General features: G+C 30.7%; 1 protein-coding gene across 1 annotated transcript in view; it reads right to left on the bottom strand.

Moving 5' to 3' along the window:
* Positions 1-3,119, bottom strand: part of LOC148271196 (uncharacterized) — a 31,449-nt gene extending 28,330 nt beyond the window's left edge. Inside the window, exon 1 of the mRNA XM_088241718.1 lies at positions 2,002-3,119. Within this exon, the coding sequence (XP_088097844.1) occupies positions 2,002-2,513 (512 nt within the window). The 5' untranslated portion in view covers positions 2,514-3,119. The remainder of the gene's footprint in view (positions 1-2,001) is intronic.
* Positions 3,120-17,606: the final 14,487 nt, after the last annotated feature.

Raw genomic sequence — 17,606 nt, 5'->3', positions numbered from 1 at the left:
TCCCATCACAAAATCTAAGCTCAGAGCGTCATTCATCTTGGCTTTCTTAAACGCATCGATGTACTTGTTATTCGCGTCTGTGATAGTCGAGCTCTCGGCGCCAGAATACAACACGCATAGGAACAGAGCCATAAAACTAGCCAAGCAAATGAGACACACCATGTGGATCTTGATCAGAATTCTCCTACCGCTCAACAAAGCTGTAAAACCAAATATGCATGTCACCGCCATCGTCGCTCCGCCGACGGCTCTGAGCATCACGGGAGGAAAATCCATTCTCCCGACCATTTGCGATAAATTTCCCATTGTGTCTTCAAATTCATCAGCCGACATATACACAGCAAAGCCAAAATAGCAGAGTCCACCGTGCAAAACAAGCAATATGAGTCTGTGCAAATTTATGCAAAAAAGGAATCGCTTGAGCATTGTAAATAAATATCAGTAGAAAATAATATCAATAACAAAAAAATCACTTAAAAATAATAAGTCAATTAACGCCGAGTCAACTTGATTATTTTTATGGCGAAGAGCAGAATGCTAGTCGTTCTAAATTTTAGAATAACAAAATTACCGTACCTACGTTACAATTTTCAAGTATTTACCTTATTTTAAGGAAGAAAGTGGCCGGTCAAAACACATCAAAATACTTTAATGTATAATATTTAAAACATTATTATTTAATTTACATTTTTTAGATCTTAATTTTAATAGGTACTTTTAATTTTCTTATTATTTTTTTTTCTGTAGATATGAATTGAAACTTTTGATTTACTTTGTTTTATTTTTTATCTTGTTTTGATTACATGTATGAGCCCGAACTATTTATATATGTGATTATTTTTTTTCTTGTATTTAAAATATATTCAAATAAATTGCTATTCTTTAATTATAATTGTATTATTTTACTCTATTTTCTTACATTAAAAAAAATAAATATTTCTTCAAACTATTTTTTATGTTTATTATTTTATACGTATACAGTTGTCTGTTATGTATTATATTATGTCTGTGCTCTTTTTATTTGATTATTAATTTAAACTTATGTCTGAGCACCGGGACAAAATATATTTTAATACTTTGTTTTCATTATAATGTATTAATATTGTAATAATGTGTATATTTCATTGAATAAAGATGAAAAAAAGCCAGCGGAACATGAGTTTCAGATGTATGGGAGTGGAAATCTCAAATCATAGCGATTTGTACACTGAAGTCCGAGAACAGGCCAACAAAGCATCACAAACCGTGTCGAGGTGTCTGAGGAATGTAACAAGGAGAAATAATAAGGATATGTGTACCGAAAGTAAGGTTATACGTAATGTGCAAGACATGTGTGAGACTCGTCATGACGTATGCTGTGGAAGCTCTGACTGACGCCGTTCGTACGTATCGTACATTCACGAAGACTGGACTGCTGTGCGCGTGCAAACCACGAGCCCACTGCGTGATATCGCATGATTGGCCCATTTCACACCACGGCACGATAAAATACAATACGGTAGATCGATATTATAATTATTTTTTTATTTAATGCCTGGCAAATGCAATAACTAGTACTCCGTGATACCGATTAATCTCCAGTCGATTTCCTTTTGCCGAATTTTTACCTGAGAGTACTAGCTAAATTTAAATAATAATTTGATGGAAAATATCATTAAAAATCTCTTTTGTTAAGTTTGATTATATTATTTGAATCGGGTTGAGGTCCCGTGGCTTGTGCGGACTCAGGGATCAGAGGTCCGAGGTTCGAACCCCACTCTACCCCAATATGATTTCCATTTTCTAATAGTGAGTTATTTACAACTCGTTGAAAATGGCCTTCAAAATGAAATATTTGGGTAAATGAAAAAAACGCAAATATTCCTTTTTAATTAAAAAAAACCCCTTTTGTCCATTCACCTCTGGCATTATGCCTGCAAAGGGCATTAAGGAAGACGACGAATAATGACAATTCAAGTCACGTCAGTTGAAAGGCGACAGTAATAATGGAATTGGACTTACCTAGCACTCCAGTTCCCAATCTCCGCGTACCTCCTGGCGTGGTTATTTCCTGGAGCCCTTTTCATCTCATTTCCTCCGCTTCCCGTGTTTCCGTTGGGAGTCAATACTTCATCGCGAGGGAGATTGCTTCTGCACTCAGTATCGTTGCAATTCTCCAAGTCGTTTCTTTGGGCGGCGAAGTTGGTTAAGTTTCTTTGGTAAGATTCGCGCTGGTCTATCTCTCTTTGGTTGGCGCTGTTTTTGCGTGGAAAGGTGCCCGTGCCAGACTTGAAGGTGGCCAAAATCGGCGGGGAAGCGTTGTCTACAGGGGATATGTCTATGTGGCAGTTAGTAGTTTGAAGAGGAAGGGTTCCGTTGCCATTCCAGCTCTTTCTATTGGTGATGAATGCTTTGTTACTCGATGTTGGTGTACCGCAAAAACTGCTTCTCGATGTTATATTCTTGATGAAGCTGTTGGAATTGTTGTGCGGCGTTTGAGGAGTGATGGCGACTAGTGCTGGGTGATTCGCCATGACTGGATACTGTCGTGCGGAGTATTGACCATTTAAAGTTTACTTTTCACATGTTTTTATTACTGTTTTATTTATGTATAATATTCATAAACACTAAATTTAAGGAGAATAAATTAAAACGTGTTAAAAATTGAGCAATTGACGAACGTACATTTTTTAAAAATAAATAATTATTTTCATTGTTTACTGCTTAATTCTTAATAAAATTTCATTCTTCGCAACTTAGCCCTGTGTAGGACTAGTAGAATCGATGTATTTATTTTCTAATATTTCGTTTTCATGACAAGTCTTATGTTACAAACGCATCGTAATAATTAATAACACTGATAGATCAGTCTTCAACTCAGCTTTTTCGAATGCAATAGGTTAATTATCTTTAAAAAAAAATATTTTATTAGGTTTGCAAGACGTAAATCAACACAAAATGTGTCCTATAAAGGGTTAATAGTACGTATTTATTTACATCATTTTCAAAACGATAATATCGTGGTAAAGAAGGGAACTCTACTGACATAATTATCATGCAAATGGGATTGCATTTTAACTATAATTAAATAAAATCATTTTGCAGTGATTTGTTAAAAAAAAAATATTTTTTATTTATATCTTAAAGTAGGGCACACATATCATACATATTGTTATGTGTGTTCTAATAATAACATTGCAAATATATTTAATTTATAAATTGTTTATCACATATGTCTTGACCATTATTTTAAATTTTGATATGTTATATTATTTTAAATTTTGATATGTTTTTTTCTTCATAAATATTTTTTACCATTTCGTAATACTTTTTAATTGCTTTAAATAAAATTGAATTTTGTGACTTTGCCTTTTTCCTAAATGGAAGTCTAATTTTGTTCTTTCCTCTAGTATTGTGATCGTGTTCATGCTGGTTCCGATCAATTTTTTTCCAAAATTCTGTTTTTTTATTAGAGTTTATAATTTTATGAACAAATATCATTGTATTGTAAAATATTCTTTGTTTATATGTTAATAATTTCATTTCATTTACCATCGACTTAACCCTCGTATATCTGTTTTTTTTCAAAATGATTCTAAAGGCTTTATTTTGTAATACAGTTAGTTTATCTATGTTTTCTTTGTTTGATAAAAATAAAATGCTACTACAGTAGTTAACGTGTGGTTCAATAATTGCTTTGTAAATAGTTTTGCAGGAGTCCTTATCAATAAATCTTCTGATCCTTCCCAAAATTGATATTTTTTTTGAAATCTAATTTATTACCATCTTAGCGTTTTGGTGAAATGTAAGTTTTGAATCCAACATTACACCTAAATATTTAATTTCAGTGACTACATTAAGTTTTTCATTTTCTATTACCACATTAAATTATAATTAAACATCCACCGGTTCCGAGGTTACTAATGTCATTCTACATTGTGAAAAACGTTTATTTTTATTAAAAATATAAATAGCTTTGATTGAGATTTAATTTCAGTAGTTACATGAGCACTTGTGAGAAGAATGTTATGAATTAATGTCTGGAATCTCACTTTCTACTTTAAATTTACGTTGATAATATTTAGTTGTCTCTTCATATACAAGTGTGTTTGGCATCTTATCTTAATTTTTGTTTTCCATTTTAATTTTGTTCTCCAATTGGATGCCCAATTTTAAAAAATGTCTTAGTCCAATTTTATCGGTTCACTGCAACACTGCCGTGCAGAGCATTTTGTAAACTGTACATTTACCTAATTAATTTTTCAATAAAGAATACCCATATCGAATTTCGTATCTAAAAAATGATTTTAAAAATATTATTTCAATTTCAAAAAATCCCCAAGTCCTAAAAATCTCTTAGCCCAAGAGTTTTTTCCCTGAGAAATAATCCCTTGGCCCTTAAAATACTTTTTAAAAAGTCCTGACCTAAGGCTAAAGTCCACTTTTTTACAAGCAATCATTTAGTAACTAAACATGCAACAATTTTGTATTGTTTTATCTGAAAATAAAGAAGAAGAAAAATTTTACAATCCGTATTATCAATTTGTTTCTTTTTTGAGTGATCCAGTGTGTGTTGGATTTGTTCCGATGTTTCGGCTACCATTGCAGGAGCCATCTTCAGGGTAAACTGAGTAATGAAACTGGAGATGGCTCTTGCAATGGTAGCCGAAACGTCGGAACAAATCCAACACACACGGTATCACCCGAAAAAGAAACAAATTGATAACAGTGACCGTGAAAACCTTCGTACCGTTTTATCAATTTTCCGAAATTCTGTCATTTAACATTTCTGGAACAAAATAAACACTTAAACTTGAAATATCTCAGAACTACAAAAATTGACTTAGGCAATTTTTTTTAATTGGGCATACAATTGTATTCGGTTTGTAAAATTTATAATTTTTAACGTAGTTAACTTTTATTTTGAATTTGTCATGACGTGTACCAATGTAGTAGGTATATATGTTTTTGTATTACTGTGTACAATAAAAGACGGTAAGACGTGTAAAATAAAAGTAAAAACAAAACAAGACACAAGAGTACCTGTTAAAAAGAAAACACTAACAGAATAGACGACTCCTTATAAAAATAATTGAAAAAAAAAAAAAAAAAAAAATAAGAGCATACAAAATAAACAGTTTATTGGTATCAAAATAACAACGACATACTTTTGAAACAATTAAAGATGAACTTTTTGCTGGTGAGTTTTGATGTTTTCTTGAATTTTGCCCTTAGTTTCATACAACTCGACGGTGTACAAAATACACAGGAAAACCAGCACTATACATGTAAGACAAATGTTAAAGGTTGTATCAATATATATTTCTACATAATTTTCAACTGCGCTTATGCATCCAATCTCGTAACAGACATTCGAAGGGCAGCACGTTTCAGTGACGCCATATTGGTAATCTTTCGGCCCATTCATCCCGCAGCACCGCACATTTTTTTCTATTAAAATCAAGTTCGCCATCGCTTTTTCGTCGTTTAAGAACGCCCATTTGTAAACGTGACTCGTATGTCTCAGAGCGTCTTCCACAAAATACTTCGATACGTCGACAAAGTACCGAAAACCGATCAAAACTGCGATACAAAAGAGACTTCCGATAATGAACGATGGCCACTTGATCGAGCGACTTATGTTGACAAAGTCTTCGGGAAAAAAGTTGACGTAAATTTCGAAAACAGTCACGACTCCGCAGAAACAGTAAATGAGAGCCGTGGAGTTTTTGAGCAAATAGCTCAGTCTTGTGCACGTGTAGATCATGGAAAAAACACACATAAAAATCGCGATGTGCATGAGCACCAGGCATATGTAATATTTTATTGGCAAAATTGTCAATTTGCGGGATTTTACTTTCATAGATTTGCACTTTCCTGTCTGTGCCGTTTTCGCCGATTGTACAGATTTTTGAAAAACCATGTTATATAAAAAAAATCTGCATAAAAAAATATGTACAAAAGTTGGGGAAATATACTAATTATTATTTATTACTAAACGAACTGTCATTTTTGTTTGCATACTTTGACGTTTCTTTATTAAGCGGAACATGTTTATTCGATCTATTTGAAATTATTTTTAAATATTTATTTGGAACCTAGTACCTACTTGTTAGTTACTTGCATACAAAAAAAAACATTTTTTGTAAGCAATTTTTTTTTATCTTGAAAACCCAATTTCATTTTTTTAATACATTTTTAAAGCAATAAAGGTTTATAAAATCATCATCATCGTTCCCTTTCCGCACCTAATGGTGCATAGGGCACTGCATTGGTACACCAATCGCAGCGTATCTTCATCATTTTTGTTACATGAAGGTAAGATGACCAGTCTTGCGCTTTAGGTTCCAATCCAGGGACTACGAAATGTGAAAACACCCTTTTAAATAAATATTTCACTTCAACCATGTCAGGAATCGAACCCGAGGCCTCTTGCGTGGCAGGCTAACGTGCTGACCATTGCACCACGAGGCCGACAAAAATATTAAATAATATTTATAAAATACTGCCCAGAAAAAAAAAATTTTGCTACTTGTTAGTAGCATAAAAAATATTTTTAAATTCGTAATTTTGAATTACCGCAAAAACGGTCATTGCATTGACCACGCCCCTAATGCATCACGATTCATGTTTGTTTTCAGCTTTGTTCCAAACCATTCAAAATTTTATAGAACATCGTCACGAATCTTGACGTCACAACTATCAATGCCAAACATGTTTCGTTTTTCTAGTGACATATTTTTTTTTTAATTTTCTTTATTAATGTTATATATGAAAACATATTTCCACAATATCCATATTGATATTCAAAATACAATTAATTATTCTAAATGCATTTCATATATTTTTATCGGTATTCGTAAAACGTGATATTTCCCTATTGTCATAAAGAAAATAGTGAAAATATGACTGTTTAAGAATAACCGCGTTCAAAGAAGCGTTAATGTGTATTATAAAATAAACCCGTTAAATGGTTAAACCGTGAAGCTAGAATTTAGCCTATTTTTTAGGACATGAGTTTTTTTTTCTCCTAATAATTTTGGTCTATACATTTAACTCATTTAAAACATTGAACTCAAAATCAGATTTTTTGAGTTATGACTATTTTATCGGAGGTGTGATATTTTGTGTGAAAAGATTCATAAACCCTTACGGAGTAATACATACATTTGGCAAAGTAGTTTTTCTTTTCCATACCATTTTTTTCCTTTTTTTCTCCAAAACGAAATCCTTTTTTTAAAAGAAGTTTACATGTTTGGATTTTGGCTATTGCAGGAGACTGCCGCGGAATATTGCATAGATTTATAAATACTATTAATCGTGTTGTCCAGATGTTTATTGAAATACATGCTTATTTATTTATTTATTTATTTATTTTGTTCATTAACGCCCAAAAGGCATTTACAAAAAATAAAAATGAATTACATGCTAACATACTAAATAATAAACAGAATATACAGAAAAAATATGTGAAATTAGTTAGAAAGAATATGATAAAAAGTTTTACAAAGTAAAAAAAACAATAATAACAAAGGTATGCAAGAAAAAACAGTAAGCATATAAACAAAAAATGCAAAGATATAAGCTTATGAAATAAATTCTGTAAGGCAAACAATAAATAAAGTGTTACGGTAAGCAAGAAAGACATTATGGTATGGTTTAACAATATGCATGCTTCCATTTTGCATTATGTTGAATTCCAACTCAACACAGGGCTCTTGACCTTATAGAGTAAGGGATACGTTATTATTTTTTGTAATGTATTAATAAATAAATACATTATTGTTTGTGATAGTAATATATATATTTTTTTTTTTTTTTGTATGCATCGTATTTTATATATTTTGTCGAAAACATAGTTTCTAATTAAACTTTTTTGGCATCTAGACTATATTATATCAAAAGATAATTATTTTTACATGACACTGGCAAAAGCATAAAATTTAATATAACACACCATTTTTTAAAAGTATTCTTTTTATTAATATTTACAAACAGAATTGTATTTTTAACACTTACATAATTTATAATAAATAGATACGTGATCCATACACAAGCTCCATCTAAAATTAGACAAATATCTAGTCGCTCACAACAATTGAATTAAACAAAAACATTAAAATTGTATTAAACGAATAACACATTTTTTTCAGTGAAATGTACGCACAGAATGTACACTTTTGTGTTATAAGGTACACGACCTTGACTAAGTACATTCACCGACAATTCGCTCTTCTGAACAAACACACACATACATAGGTACTATCATATCACACATACATCTAAAACAAACCATTATCTTTGAAAACCTATCAATGACGTCACAATATCCATAACAGTCAAAATCAAGTACCTCAATAGTTCAATCAACTTTCAATTATATATATATATATGTTTTATTTATTTCACAAGCGATTTTACATAACACGGTAGTAAACAAACGAATATTTACAGTATCTACATATCATTATATATATAATTCCTCTGTACCTGTGATGTCACCGTACTCCTCCTAAACCGCTTAACCGATTTACGTGCAGTTTTCAGAGAAATATAGATCTTTGCGCTGTGCGTGTTCGTAGATATTAAAATTTTCAATCGAATATGTAAAAAATAAGTTAGGAGCACAAATGTTTTATTCATCGATCCCCAGGGTTGAATTCGAGGAGAATGCATTTGCAAAAAAAATGGAAAGATGTTGTTTTTTGTGTATAAAAAAAATTGTTTTTGAATGTTTACAAACAGCATTTGTTTTTATGGATCTCAATAAGATTCTTAAATTCCTTATAATTTCCACCCATTTATTTCTTTATATTGTAATTTTGGTAACACTAAAATAATATTAATTTCAATACATTTTTAAAAATCGTATTCCTTCGTATTCCTCTTTGTTGGTGAGACGATCGGAGTTTGACGTTTGCAAAAAGAATGGCATATTTGAAAAAATATTTATTTTATGTTATGGAATTCAACCATAAACAAGCACCTACTTAAATTCAATGTTTTTTTTAATGTGTTAGTTCAATTATTATTAACGTTCAAAAAGTATGAGAACATTTCTTCACAATATCCATATTGATTTTGATAATACAATTAATTATTCAAAATCCATTTAAAATATTTTTATCGGTATTCGTAGTATGTGATATTTCCCTGTTCGTGGGCCTTCATCATGATAAGACGTGACGCTACGCAGAAAAATATCGTCTCGTGTGATGATAAAATGCTTTAATTCCGCTGTTACCGTGAAAAACAACAGATACATTATTACGTTTGTAAACACAATCAAATTTATGAATAAGCAGATAATTATTTACTGACATTTTACAAAATACTTGTCCGCAAACTTAATGCTTTGAATATCCACATCATTATTATCATTACCTTTCCGCAAAGAATGATGCATAAGACACTGCATTGGTACACCAATCGCAGCGTATCTTGATCATTTTTGTTATATGAAGGTAAGGTGATCAGTTTTATGCTTCAGGTACCAGTCCAGGGACTATGAAGATTCAAGTGTGAAAACATCCCTCTAACTACCATATCCATACTAATATTATAAATGCAAAAGTGAGTTTGTTTGTGTTTCCTTCACGTCTCAACGGAGCAACCGATTGGCATATTTTTTTGCATAGGGATACCCGAAAAGATGAGAAGTAAAACAGGGTACTTATTTTCTATCTCGGAATTAAAAAAGTACACGAAAAAAAACAATAAATATAGCAAAAATGAGCAACATTACTTGAAAATGAGTAGGCGATAAGGTGGGATGTCAAAAATAATGAATTTGAAATGAATTCTTTTAAATTTCTTTAATTGAGTATCTTTATCTATGGTTAGTTTGGTTTTGCTTTTCGTTTTATTTTTTTTAATAAATGGGACATGTTTTTTTCTATTACAATCTACATTTATAATTTTTAAATGGTATAACTGTAACTTTCCAAAAAAGAGAGTATCTACTTTGTAGTAGGATTTTGGATTAGTGAACAGAATAACGATGCGACGTCGCCATAGACAACGTACCGTCGTATTTTTTTATATAGCGATAGTTGGAGGACTGGCAATCGATACAAGCTACTTTCTGTCCCGAAAAATACATCATTCCATCTGAAAAATACTTGTTGCTAAACGAGAAAACTAATATATTGCCTATCTAATTTCTCCTGAGTACCACGTGAGCGAAGCCGCGGGTAAAAGGTAGTAAATATAATATGTAGATAATTTGTAATATTAAAAAAAATTAAAAATTATGATTATAAAGTGAATAAATAATACACTGACAGCTAGTGTCGTTGCTTTGGCAACGAATTACAAAAAAATGTGTGTATCCCTTTTTACACGAATGTTTTCAAGTGTATCGTGATTTGCTGTCTCTTTAATTCGAATAGTTGAGGGAAACGTAATATTTGTGAAATGCGGTTGGTAAGGCAATAACGTGTCTATTTGTTAAACGTCGATTTTTTAACCGGGCTTAATATTAACAATGCTTTGGGTATTTCCAAGTCTTCGTGGACAAATAAAAAAAAAACTATTTTTTTAAAAAAATTGTTGTTTATTTATTCATTTTGTTCAAGTTTTTTCCTCACATTATAAACAATGATTAATTATAAAAATAATGTGATCTCACTAAGGTTATTCTTTACTTCAATATACTCTCTTACATGTGAGAATATACAAAGAATCAATATACAGTGAAATTTAAAGATAGTTTAAAACACTACGTATTTATGTTTATATTTCATTTATGTAGACCTATATTATTTATATTATAAAACGCACACTAAAAGAACAAAAACATAACACAAACTTTACGTTTATGGAGCAGGTGATTTTTTATTGGTTTGGGTGAATGAGACAATCCTTTTACTTCTACTCAACTTTACTATCTATTTATTCGTAAGATAAATATGTGAGTATTTTACGTACTAAGTAAGGTCACAGAAGATTACATAAAATAAGCACAGATAAAGCCACTTTGCTTATCTAGCAAGTCGTTAGATTAACTCAATCGATGAGAGTTGAATATTGAGAGTTGGGTAGGTACAGTTGGCTGTCAGAACGAGTTTTCCCTTACGGAAACGTGGGTTGTCGGTTTACATCCGCGACTGCCCAGTCTACCTAGAATAATTCTTGATTTCAAATATCAAACCCGATTCCTTTTTGATTTTTTATTTCTTGTTTTTTTGCCATTTTTTATGAAAAGGGTTTATAAATCTCCCCATTCATTCTTTACTTTCCCTCCTAGTTGTAATCTTCAGCTCTTTGATCCTTGAACACAGATTTAGTAGAGTTTTTAAACCTTATCTTTTTAAAAAATGTTTTTCATAGCTTGAAAACAATAGAGAAATTTCACATACTACGAATATATAAAATGGATAAGAAAAATCAATTGTATTTTTAAAATCAAAATGGATATTGTGGAGAAATGTTTACATAAATAATTTTTTTTAAATATGTCCCTAAAAATCACGACATGTTTGATTTGATGTTACAAAGTTCGAATTGAACATGAATCGTGAGGTATTAGGGGCGTGGCCAATGCAATGACTTTTTTCGCGGGGATTCAAAATTATAAATTAAAAAATATGTTTGATGCTACGAGTACTAACAAGCAGCATAAATATATTTTTTTGCGCGAAAGTGTTTCATAGACCCTTATTACCTTCAAATTATTTTCTAATTATGTATTATTCTTGTTATTTTTTTTTTAAATAGTGTACAAATGTATAATATTTATATATAAAATATGTTATATGCAACTACTATTGTGAACAGGAAATCAAAATGACATTAACAGATTAAATATTACAGTTAGTATATTATGACCTTCCCTATCCAACAGCAACTAGAGAATTCTTTAAACAAACTTAGCAATTAAATATAACTGAACACTTTAAACTGGAATCATTAAAAATTATCCATAAATTAGCCACTGATGTAGTTGTAGACGAAGAACAAAAACTTGAAAACAATTGTAGTAAACATGGGCACAATACGAGAATATCAGAAAAAAACATATACAACCTTCTAAAACGAGACATAGACAGTCGAGACTAATAAACCAGGGACTGAAATTATACAATAAACTACCAGACAAAACTAAACAAAAGACTCAGACAAACTTTTCAAAAGATGTAAAAAATATTGTTTTCAACAGCAGAGTGTGAATAAAAAATGTTTATATCATTTTTGTAAAACGAATGTAATAATCCGTAAGGGTTAATAAATGAATTTTCAAATAAAAAAAACACTTATAGTAGGGCCAATTTAATAGTTCACATTTGACACTTCATCAAAATTCAACAACATAACCTTGTAAGGGCGGTAGTAAAATATTATTTTATTTTTTCGAATTTAGAACTGCACAATTGCTTAACTTTTTTCAATTACGATTACATATTTATTGTAATAATGACAAAATAAGGTAATTTTATGATTTACTTTCACTAATAAACCATTCTAAACATAATAAACTTTTTCTGTTCTAAACGTCGTTACAATGTTGCATCAGTGAACCTTTTTTCTTTTTGAACACTAGGGATGTTACCCAGAAAAATCGAATGTAGATAGTTTTGTTAAATTATGTACATATCTTATTTTGTTCCTTAAATTCAAGATAGAAAATAATAATGGGACAGGGATTCGACTTATGATTTTGAAAATAAAATTACAGTACCTATAAGTACTTTTTCATAGCAACTGATTTCAATTGACATATATTATGTTTGAAGTCCGAATCGATTAATTCACTTTAATCGATGTTTTTAAGCAGGTTACCTCACTATGAAGCTAAAACCGACAAATGTCAAATGTGACCTATTAAATTGGCCCTACTATAGTAGTCGTATCTTAATGTTTAATGTAAATAGGAACCAGAACTTTAAACCGCATACCCGCTCTTTAGCTGTAAGTATTGTTGAAATTTGACTCTTATCGGTTGTGTTATTTTTTTACTTGTAAGCGAGAAACTAAAATCCCAATCGGCCTATGCGCTCAGTAGCTGCAAGAAGTTGTGTTGTGTTGTGTTTCGCTTCCGTTCAATGACAAGATTCATTGGAGTCAAACAGAAAAAAACATGCTAAAAAAAATTTCTTTCAAAATTATACCCTACTTAGAAACCACAGACATAGTTTCTATGGATGTACATAAGCGCAGTGCACTGCAAAAGAAATATGCATAAATAAATCATTGATATTAAAAATATCTAGCGGACGGCTTTTATTTTTATTTTTGACTGGCATATTTTGTTTCGCACGTGCTTTTACCCTAAATTGGTCTAAAAAATATCAGACCTGGTAAAACCGTAGCATAAACGAAATAGGCTATGACTTTATAGCGGTTAAATTATGTGATAGAGGGAGCAGACAATATACATAATCCGTGCAGTACCGACGCATGCGCAGATATGTAGTTCGTTTGCAACATCACTTTGAACATGCGTACTAACAGAATATTGGTAAAAAATTATGTGATTTAATTGCGTACAGTGTGCGTACAATGTTAGTGCGTAAAAAAACAGCATAAAAACAAAAATAATGGCCGATTAAACGTTCCGATCTGGTTCCGATGCGCGGGCTGTCATTCCACATAGTATCATGAGTTCGTAACTCGTAACCATTTAGTGATCACGAAGTAATTCTGTAACGTGCTGTAATCTAGTATCTGCAATTAAAAATGAAATCTATTAATCGTGGACTACTGATAAAATTCTAGAAAAAGCCGGGCATTTATGTTTTACTAAACATCGCGTGATTGAATATACCGTTTGATTAATACAATTTAATAATAATTGACTTTGAAGCAGCCGCGTGAACGACTTCACGTCGATTTTCAGCCATTAATACACTGTGTTCATTTTACCGTCCGCCATCTTACATCTTACTAAACGTGATACAAAATATTTTTATTTTACAGTTTTTGCAATGTACACACATAGGTTTATTGTTTCAGATTTTGACAGCTAGGTTCTAGTGTTCAGTCAGGCCCATTTTTATTACAAAAGGTGTTAAGAGAATGCGCGGTCTGACTTTTCTTAATAAAAACATATTGCTTTATTTTTCCCCGGACTGTGGAACTAGAGCGATGATTTGTTTGCAAACTATATTTCTAATTGGCGTATTCCTATCGCCTGTTTTTTGGGTGAATTGTATTTTATATTTATCTAAATACTTTTAAAAATGCTAATTTAATTTTCCCGCCCTTATATGTATATGAAGTGTTAAATAAAAATAAATGAATGGTGCATGTTGCATGGTGCAAATACGATCTTGCAATTTACCCAAGTATATCAGTTTTGCGGCCGTTTTCAACAAGTTTCAAATAAACAATGTTTTGAGTATGTCCAAATGTTCGTAGACAGGCTGGATTTCCTCCCTATGAAGACGCTTAGATCTAAATGTGTTGTAACAGAGAGGGAAAACATTTTTGAGAAGAAAATATGGAAGTCTAGGCATTTACAACAATTATGAACTGGTATAAAAAGAAGTATGAAAATTGAAAATTTGTTTTCATGCGTTGCCTAGTAGGTGAAATGGTTCAGTCGGATGAATTTTTACCCACACAATTATGGTTTTAGCTTTTTTGCTTCACAAGTTTAAACATAGACAGAATGGTGAATGTTAAACAGTATGTGAAGTGGCCTCTTCAGCCAGCCAATGGCAGGTCATAAGCCCTGTTAGTGCCTAGACTTCCATATTCCCTACGCAAAAATGTTTTCCCTTTCTGTTGCAACAAATTTAGAGTTGTAAATAACTGACTTTTAGTAAATGGGAATTAGGTTGAGGTAGAGTGGGGTTAAAACCTCGGACATTATGAACATAATTCTTAAATATTATTTTTATGATTTTGATTTATATACTTCTTAATGAGTTAACTGAAAAGATTTCTCAAAAAACCTGGTGATACACTAGGAAACTAAGTTGGTAAAGCAGGCTTTTGATTTGCTTATATAAATAGCTCAGGTTTTGTTTTTACAATTGTTGATCTTTTTTTTTCCTTTTTTTTAAAGTAATTAAGAAAAATTGCGTTTAAACTAGAAATCACAAGAGATAAACATAACTATACCGACATGGATTTTTCCTGAATTCTCTCACAACGTCGATTTAATGCAGATTTAATTTGCATGTTTAAGATACTTTATAGTTTATTTGATGTCCCCACTATTCTCCAACAAATATCTCTCAATTTTCCTTCACGTAGACTCGGAAATAATAAAATTCTGTTCCTCGGTCATAATAAGACTAATTATGGTTTCCATGCGCCTCTACCCAGAATGATTAGATTTGTAAATGAAAATCAATATCTAAATTATTTTGTTTGTAAATTGAGTTTTTTTACAAATAGGCTGAATAAATATTCCCAATAAGTTGACTATATATTTTTAGAATTAACCTGGATGGCCTAATGTATTTACGTGTCTTTGATTTTTTTCTTTGTTGTATTCGTTCTATTATTTGTTTACTCTATTATTATTGTTTTTCGTAATATAATTAGTTTATATTGAACATAGATTACACAAACATCACTCTGTCAGATTTTAAATTGACACTAAAAATGCATTATGTAACTTGGTAGACATAATAATAATAATAAATATGTACATCTCCCTTCCCCTCCTTATCCTCTCTTTAAGCATTCTTGGCCTAATTACGCCCAATTTACAATAACTTACTGTTTTTAAAACTATATAAAAAATTCTTTGATTATTAAAAAATATTTGAGTACATGAAAATAACATTTTTATATGTATAAGTATAAACTTATATGTATTTATTTGAAATGTAATATACTTTCTTTACTAATTTTGTATACTTTGTGGAAATCTGTTATTAGTTCTGAGTTAATACACTGTATCTGTTTGTTTACTATAAATATGAATGTAGAACTGTTGCTTTCCCGAATAAAATAAAATAAATAAAAAAGTACGTAAATTTGTTAAGTAAATAAATAAGGTAACTTAATATATTTTATAAGCATTAAGGCCAAATGCGGTTTACTGCACTCAATTGGTTTTTATTTTCTCGACCTAAATACTCATAAAATGTAAAATTTGTAATTTCAATGAACCCATGTATTATATCGCTAAATCCTTGTATGTAGTAGTAGTCTTTGTGGGCATTTTTTCCAAATTTAAGGCTATGTTTATTTTTAGAATATGTATTTTTTCTCTTTTTCTCTTCTAATGTTTAATAAATATAATGTATAAAATATGTAATTTAATACATGCATAATATGTAGCAGTATGAAAAAATTAACAAAAAAAAATATTAAAAAAATGTATAAGCAAGGAACAATAAATAAAGATATTTTTTTTCTTTAAATCTCGTACATTTGACCTGAGAGTCCGCGACACTACGCACGGAAACACAACCCGATTCAACTTAATCGGGATTCATCGTCTCGTTGCGCGCGATGACTGATTGCATATTCATTTGTAAAATCTCTGTTGAGACCTCTATTTTGTAAATGTATCATGTCCCGCCGCACTTGTGCGGAAAATGACTCGCAGTTTGTCACGAATCTCGACCATTACAGTTTACAGACTGTAAAAATACCAATATGTAAGCCTTCCATACTGCAGACTCAGTGACCAGAATATCTCCGATGCGTTACGCTTAACAAAAAACTGTAAATACTTCATTCATAATTTAAATAGCGTCAGAGTGAAATTGTAAACTATTCGTGATGGATTTTACAGTTGCTCCGTACTCTGATGGGAAGTTATAATTTATCTTCAATTTTATCTACACAGTAAAACTAAGTTGTCTGTATGAAACATAGAATATATTTCCTTTTTTTTTTCTAAAAACGTTCAACTGCCGGTTAGCGACGAAGATACTTAATTTTCATACAAATATACACACTTTCATACATAAATATCAACATCAGTTTATACCGTCTTAGTATATACCGATGAAGATAGCCGTTCATAATCGACAGTCTTCAAAATATTGATTATTTTTAACTAATTTTAATATTGAAATAAAACAAATATGTATTTTATTTTTTTAAATTTTATTTATTCATATTTTTTCTCTTACAAACTATAATTAATAGAAAAAACAAAGTGACCTCACTGGGGTTGGGGTGTCCCGTGCCGAGGACACTTGACAGTATACTTTTTTTTTAAAATATGTTTACATTTGATAATAAACAAAGAAGACTAAATTAATAAACAGAAATAATTAACAAAATGTTCAGACAGTTTTAAACACTTCGTATTTATGTTTATAATAAATTTATGTACATCTTTTTTGCGGCTACTGATTTCGTTTTTTAAAAACATTAAATTTATGTGCAAATAAAAGTGATATTTATACATTTGAAGCGAAAGCGATGCTCAAAAATTAATGTACAAAAATATTCTGAAAAAAAATACAAAAAAATTTTTGGAACCGACTTTTTTTGAAGATTACGTCCGTATGCGTTTTGATGTGACTTTTAACTTATTATAATATGTTTCGCTTTCGGCCAGAACTAGAACAGAAGCCAAAATTTGGTTTGGGTTTCGGCTGAAAATTTTGTTTCGGTCGTCACTGCAAATTAATGTCAATTTTTAAATTTAAAGAAAAAATAGTAACGGAACAGTATATTTTTTTTTATAGTTCGTTTAGATATCGCTTGGT

Source organism: Micrasema longulum, unplaced genomic scaffold, assembly GCF_059751315.1.
Source record: "Micrasema longulum isolate JH-2025_06_02 unplaced genomic scaffold, ASM5975131v1 h1tg003030l, whole genome shotgun sequence".
NCBI classification, from domain to species: domain Eukaryota; kingdom Metazoa; phylum Arthropoda; class Insecta; order Trichoptera; family Brachycentridae; genus Micrasema; species Micrasema longulum.
The sequence above is the reverse complement of the archived record's forward strand: the minus strand, read 5'-3'. Positions and strand labels throughout refer to the sequence as shown.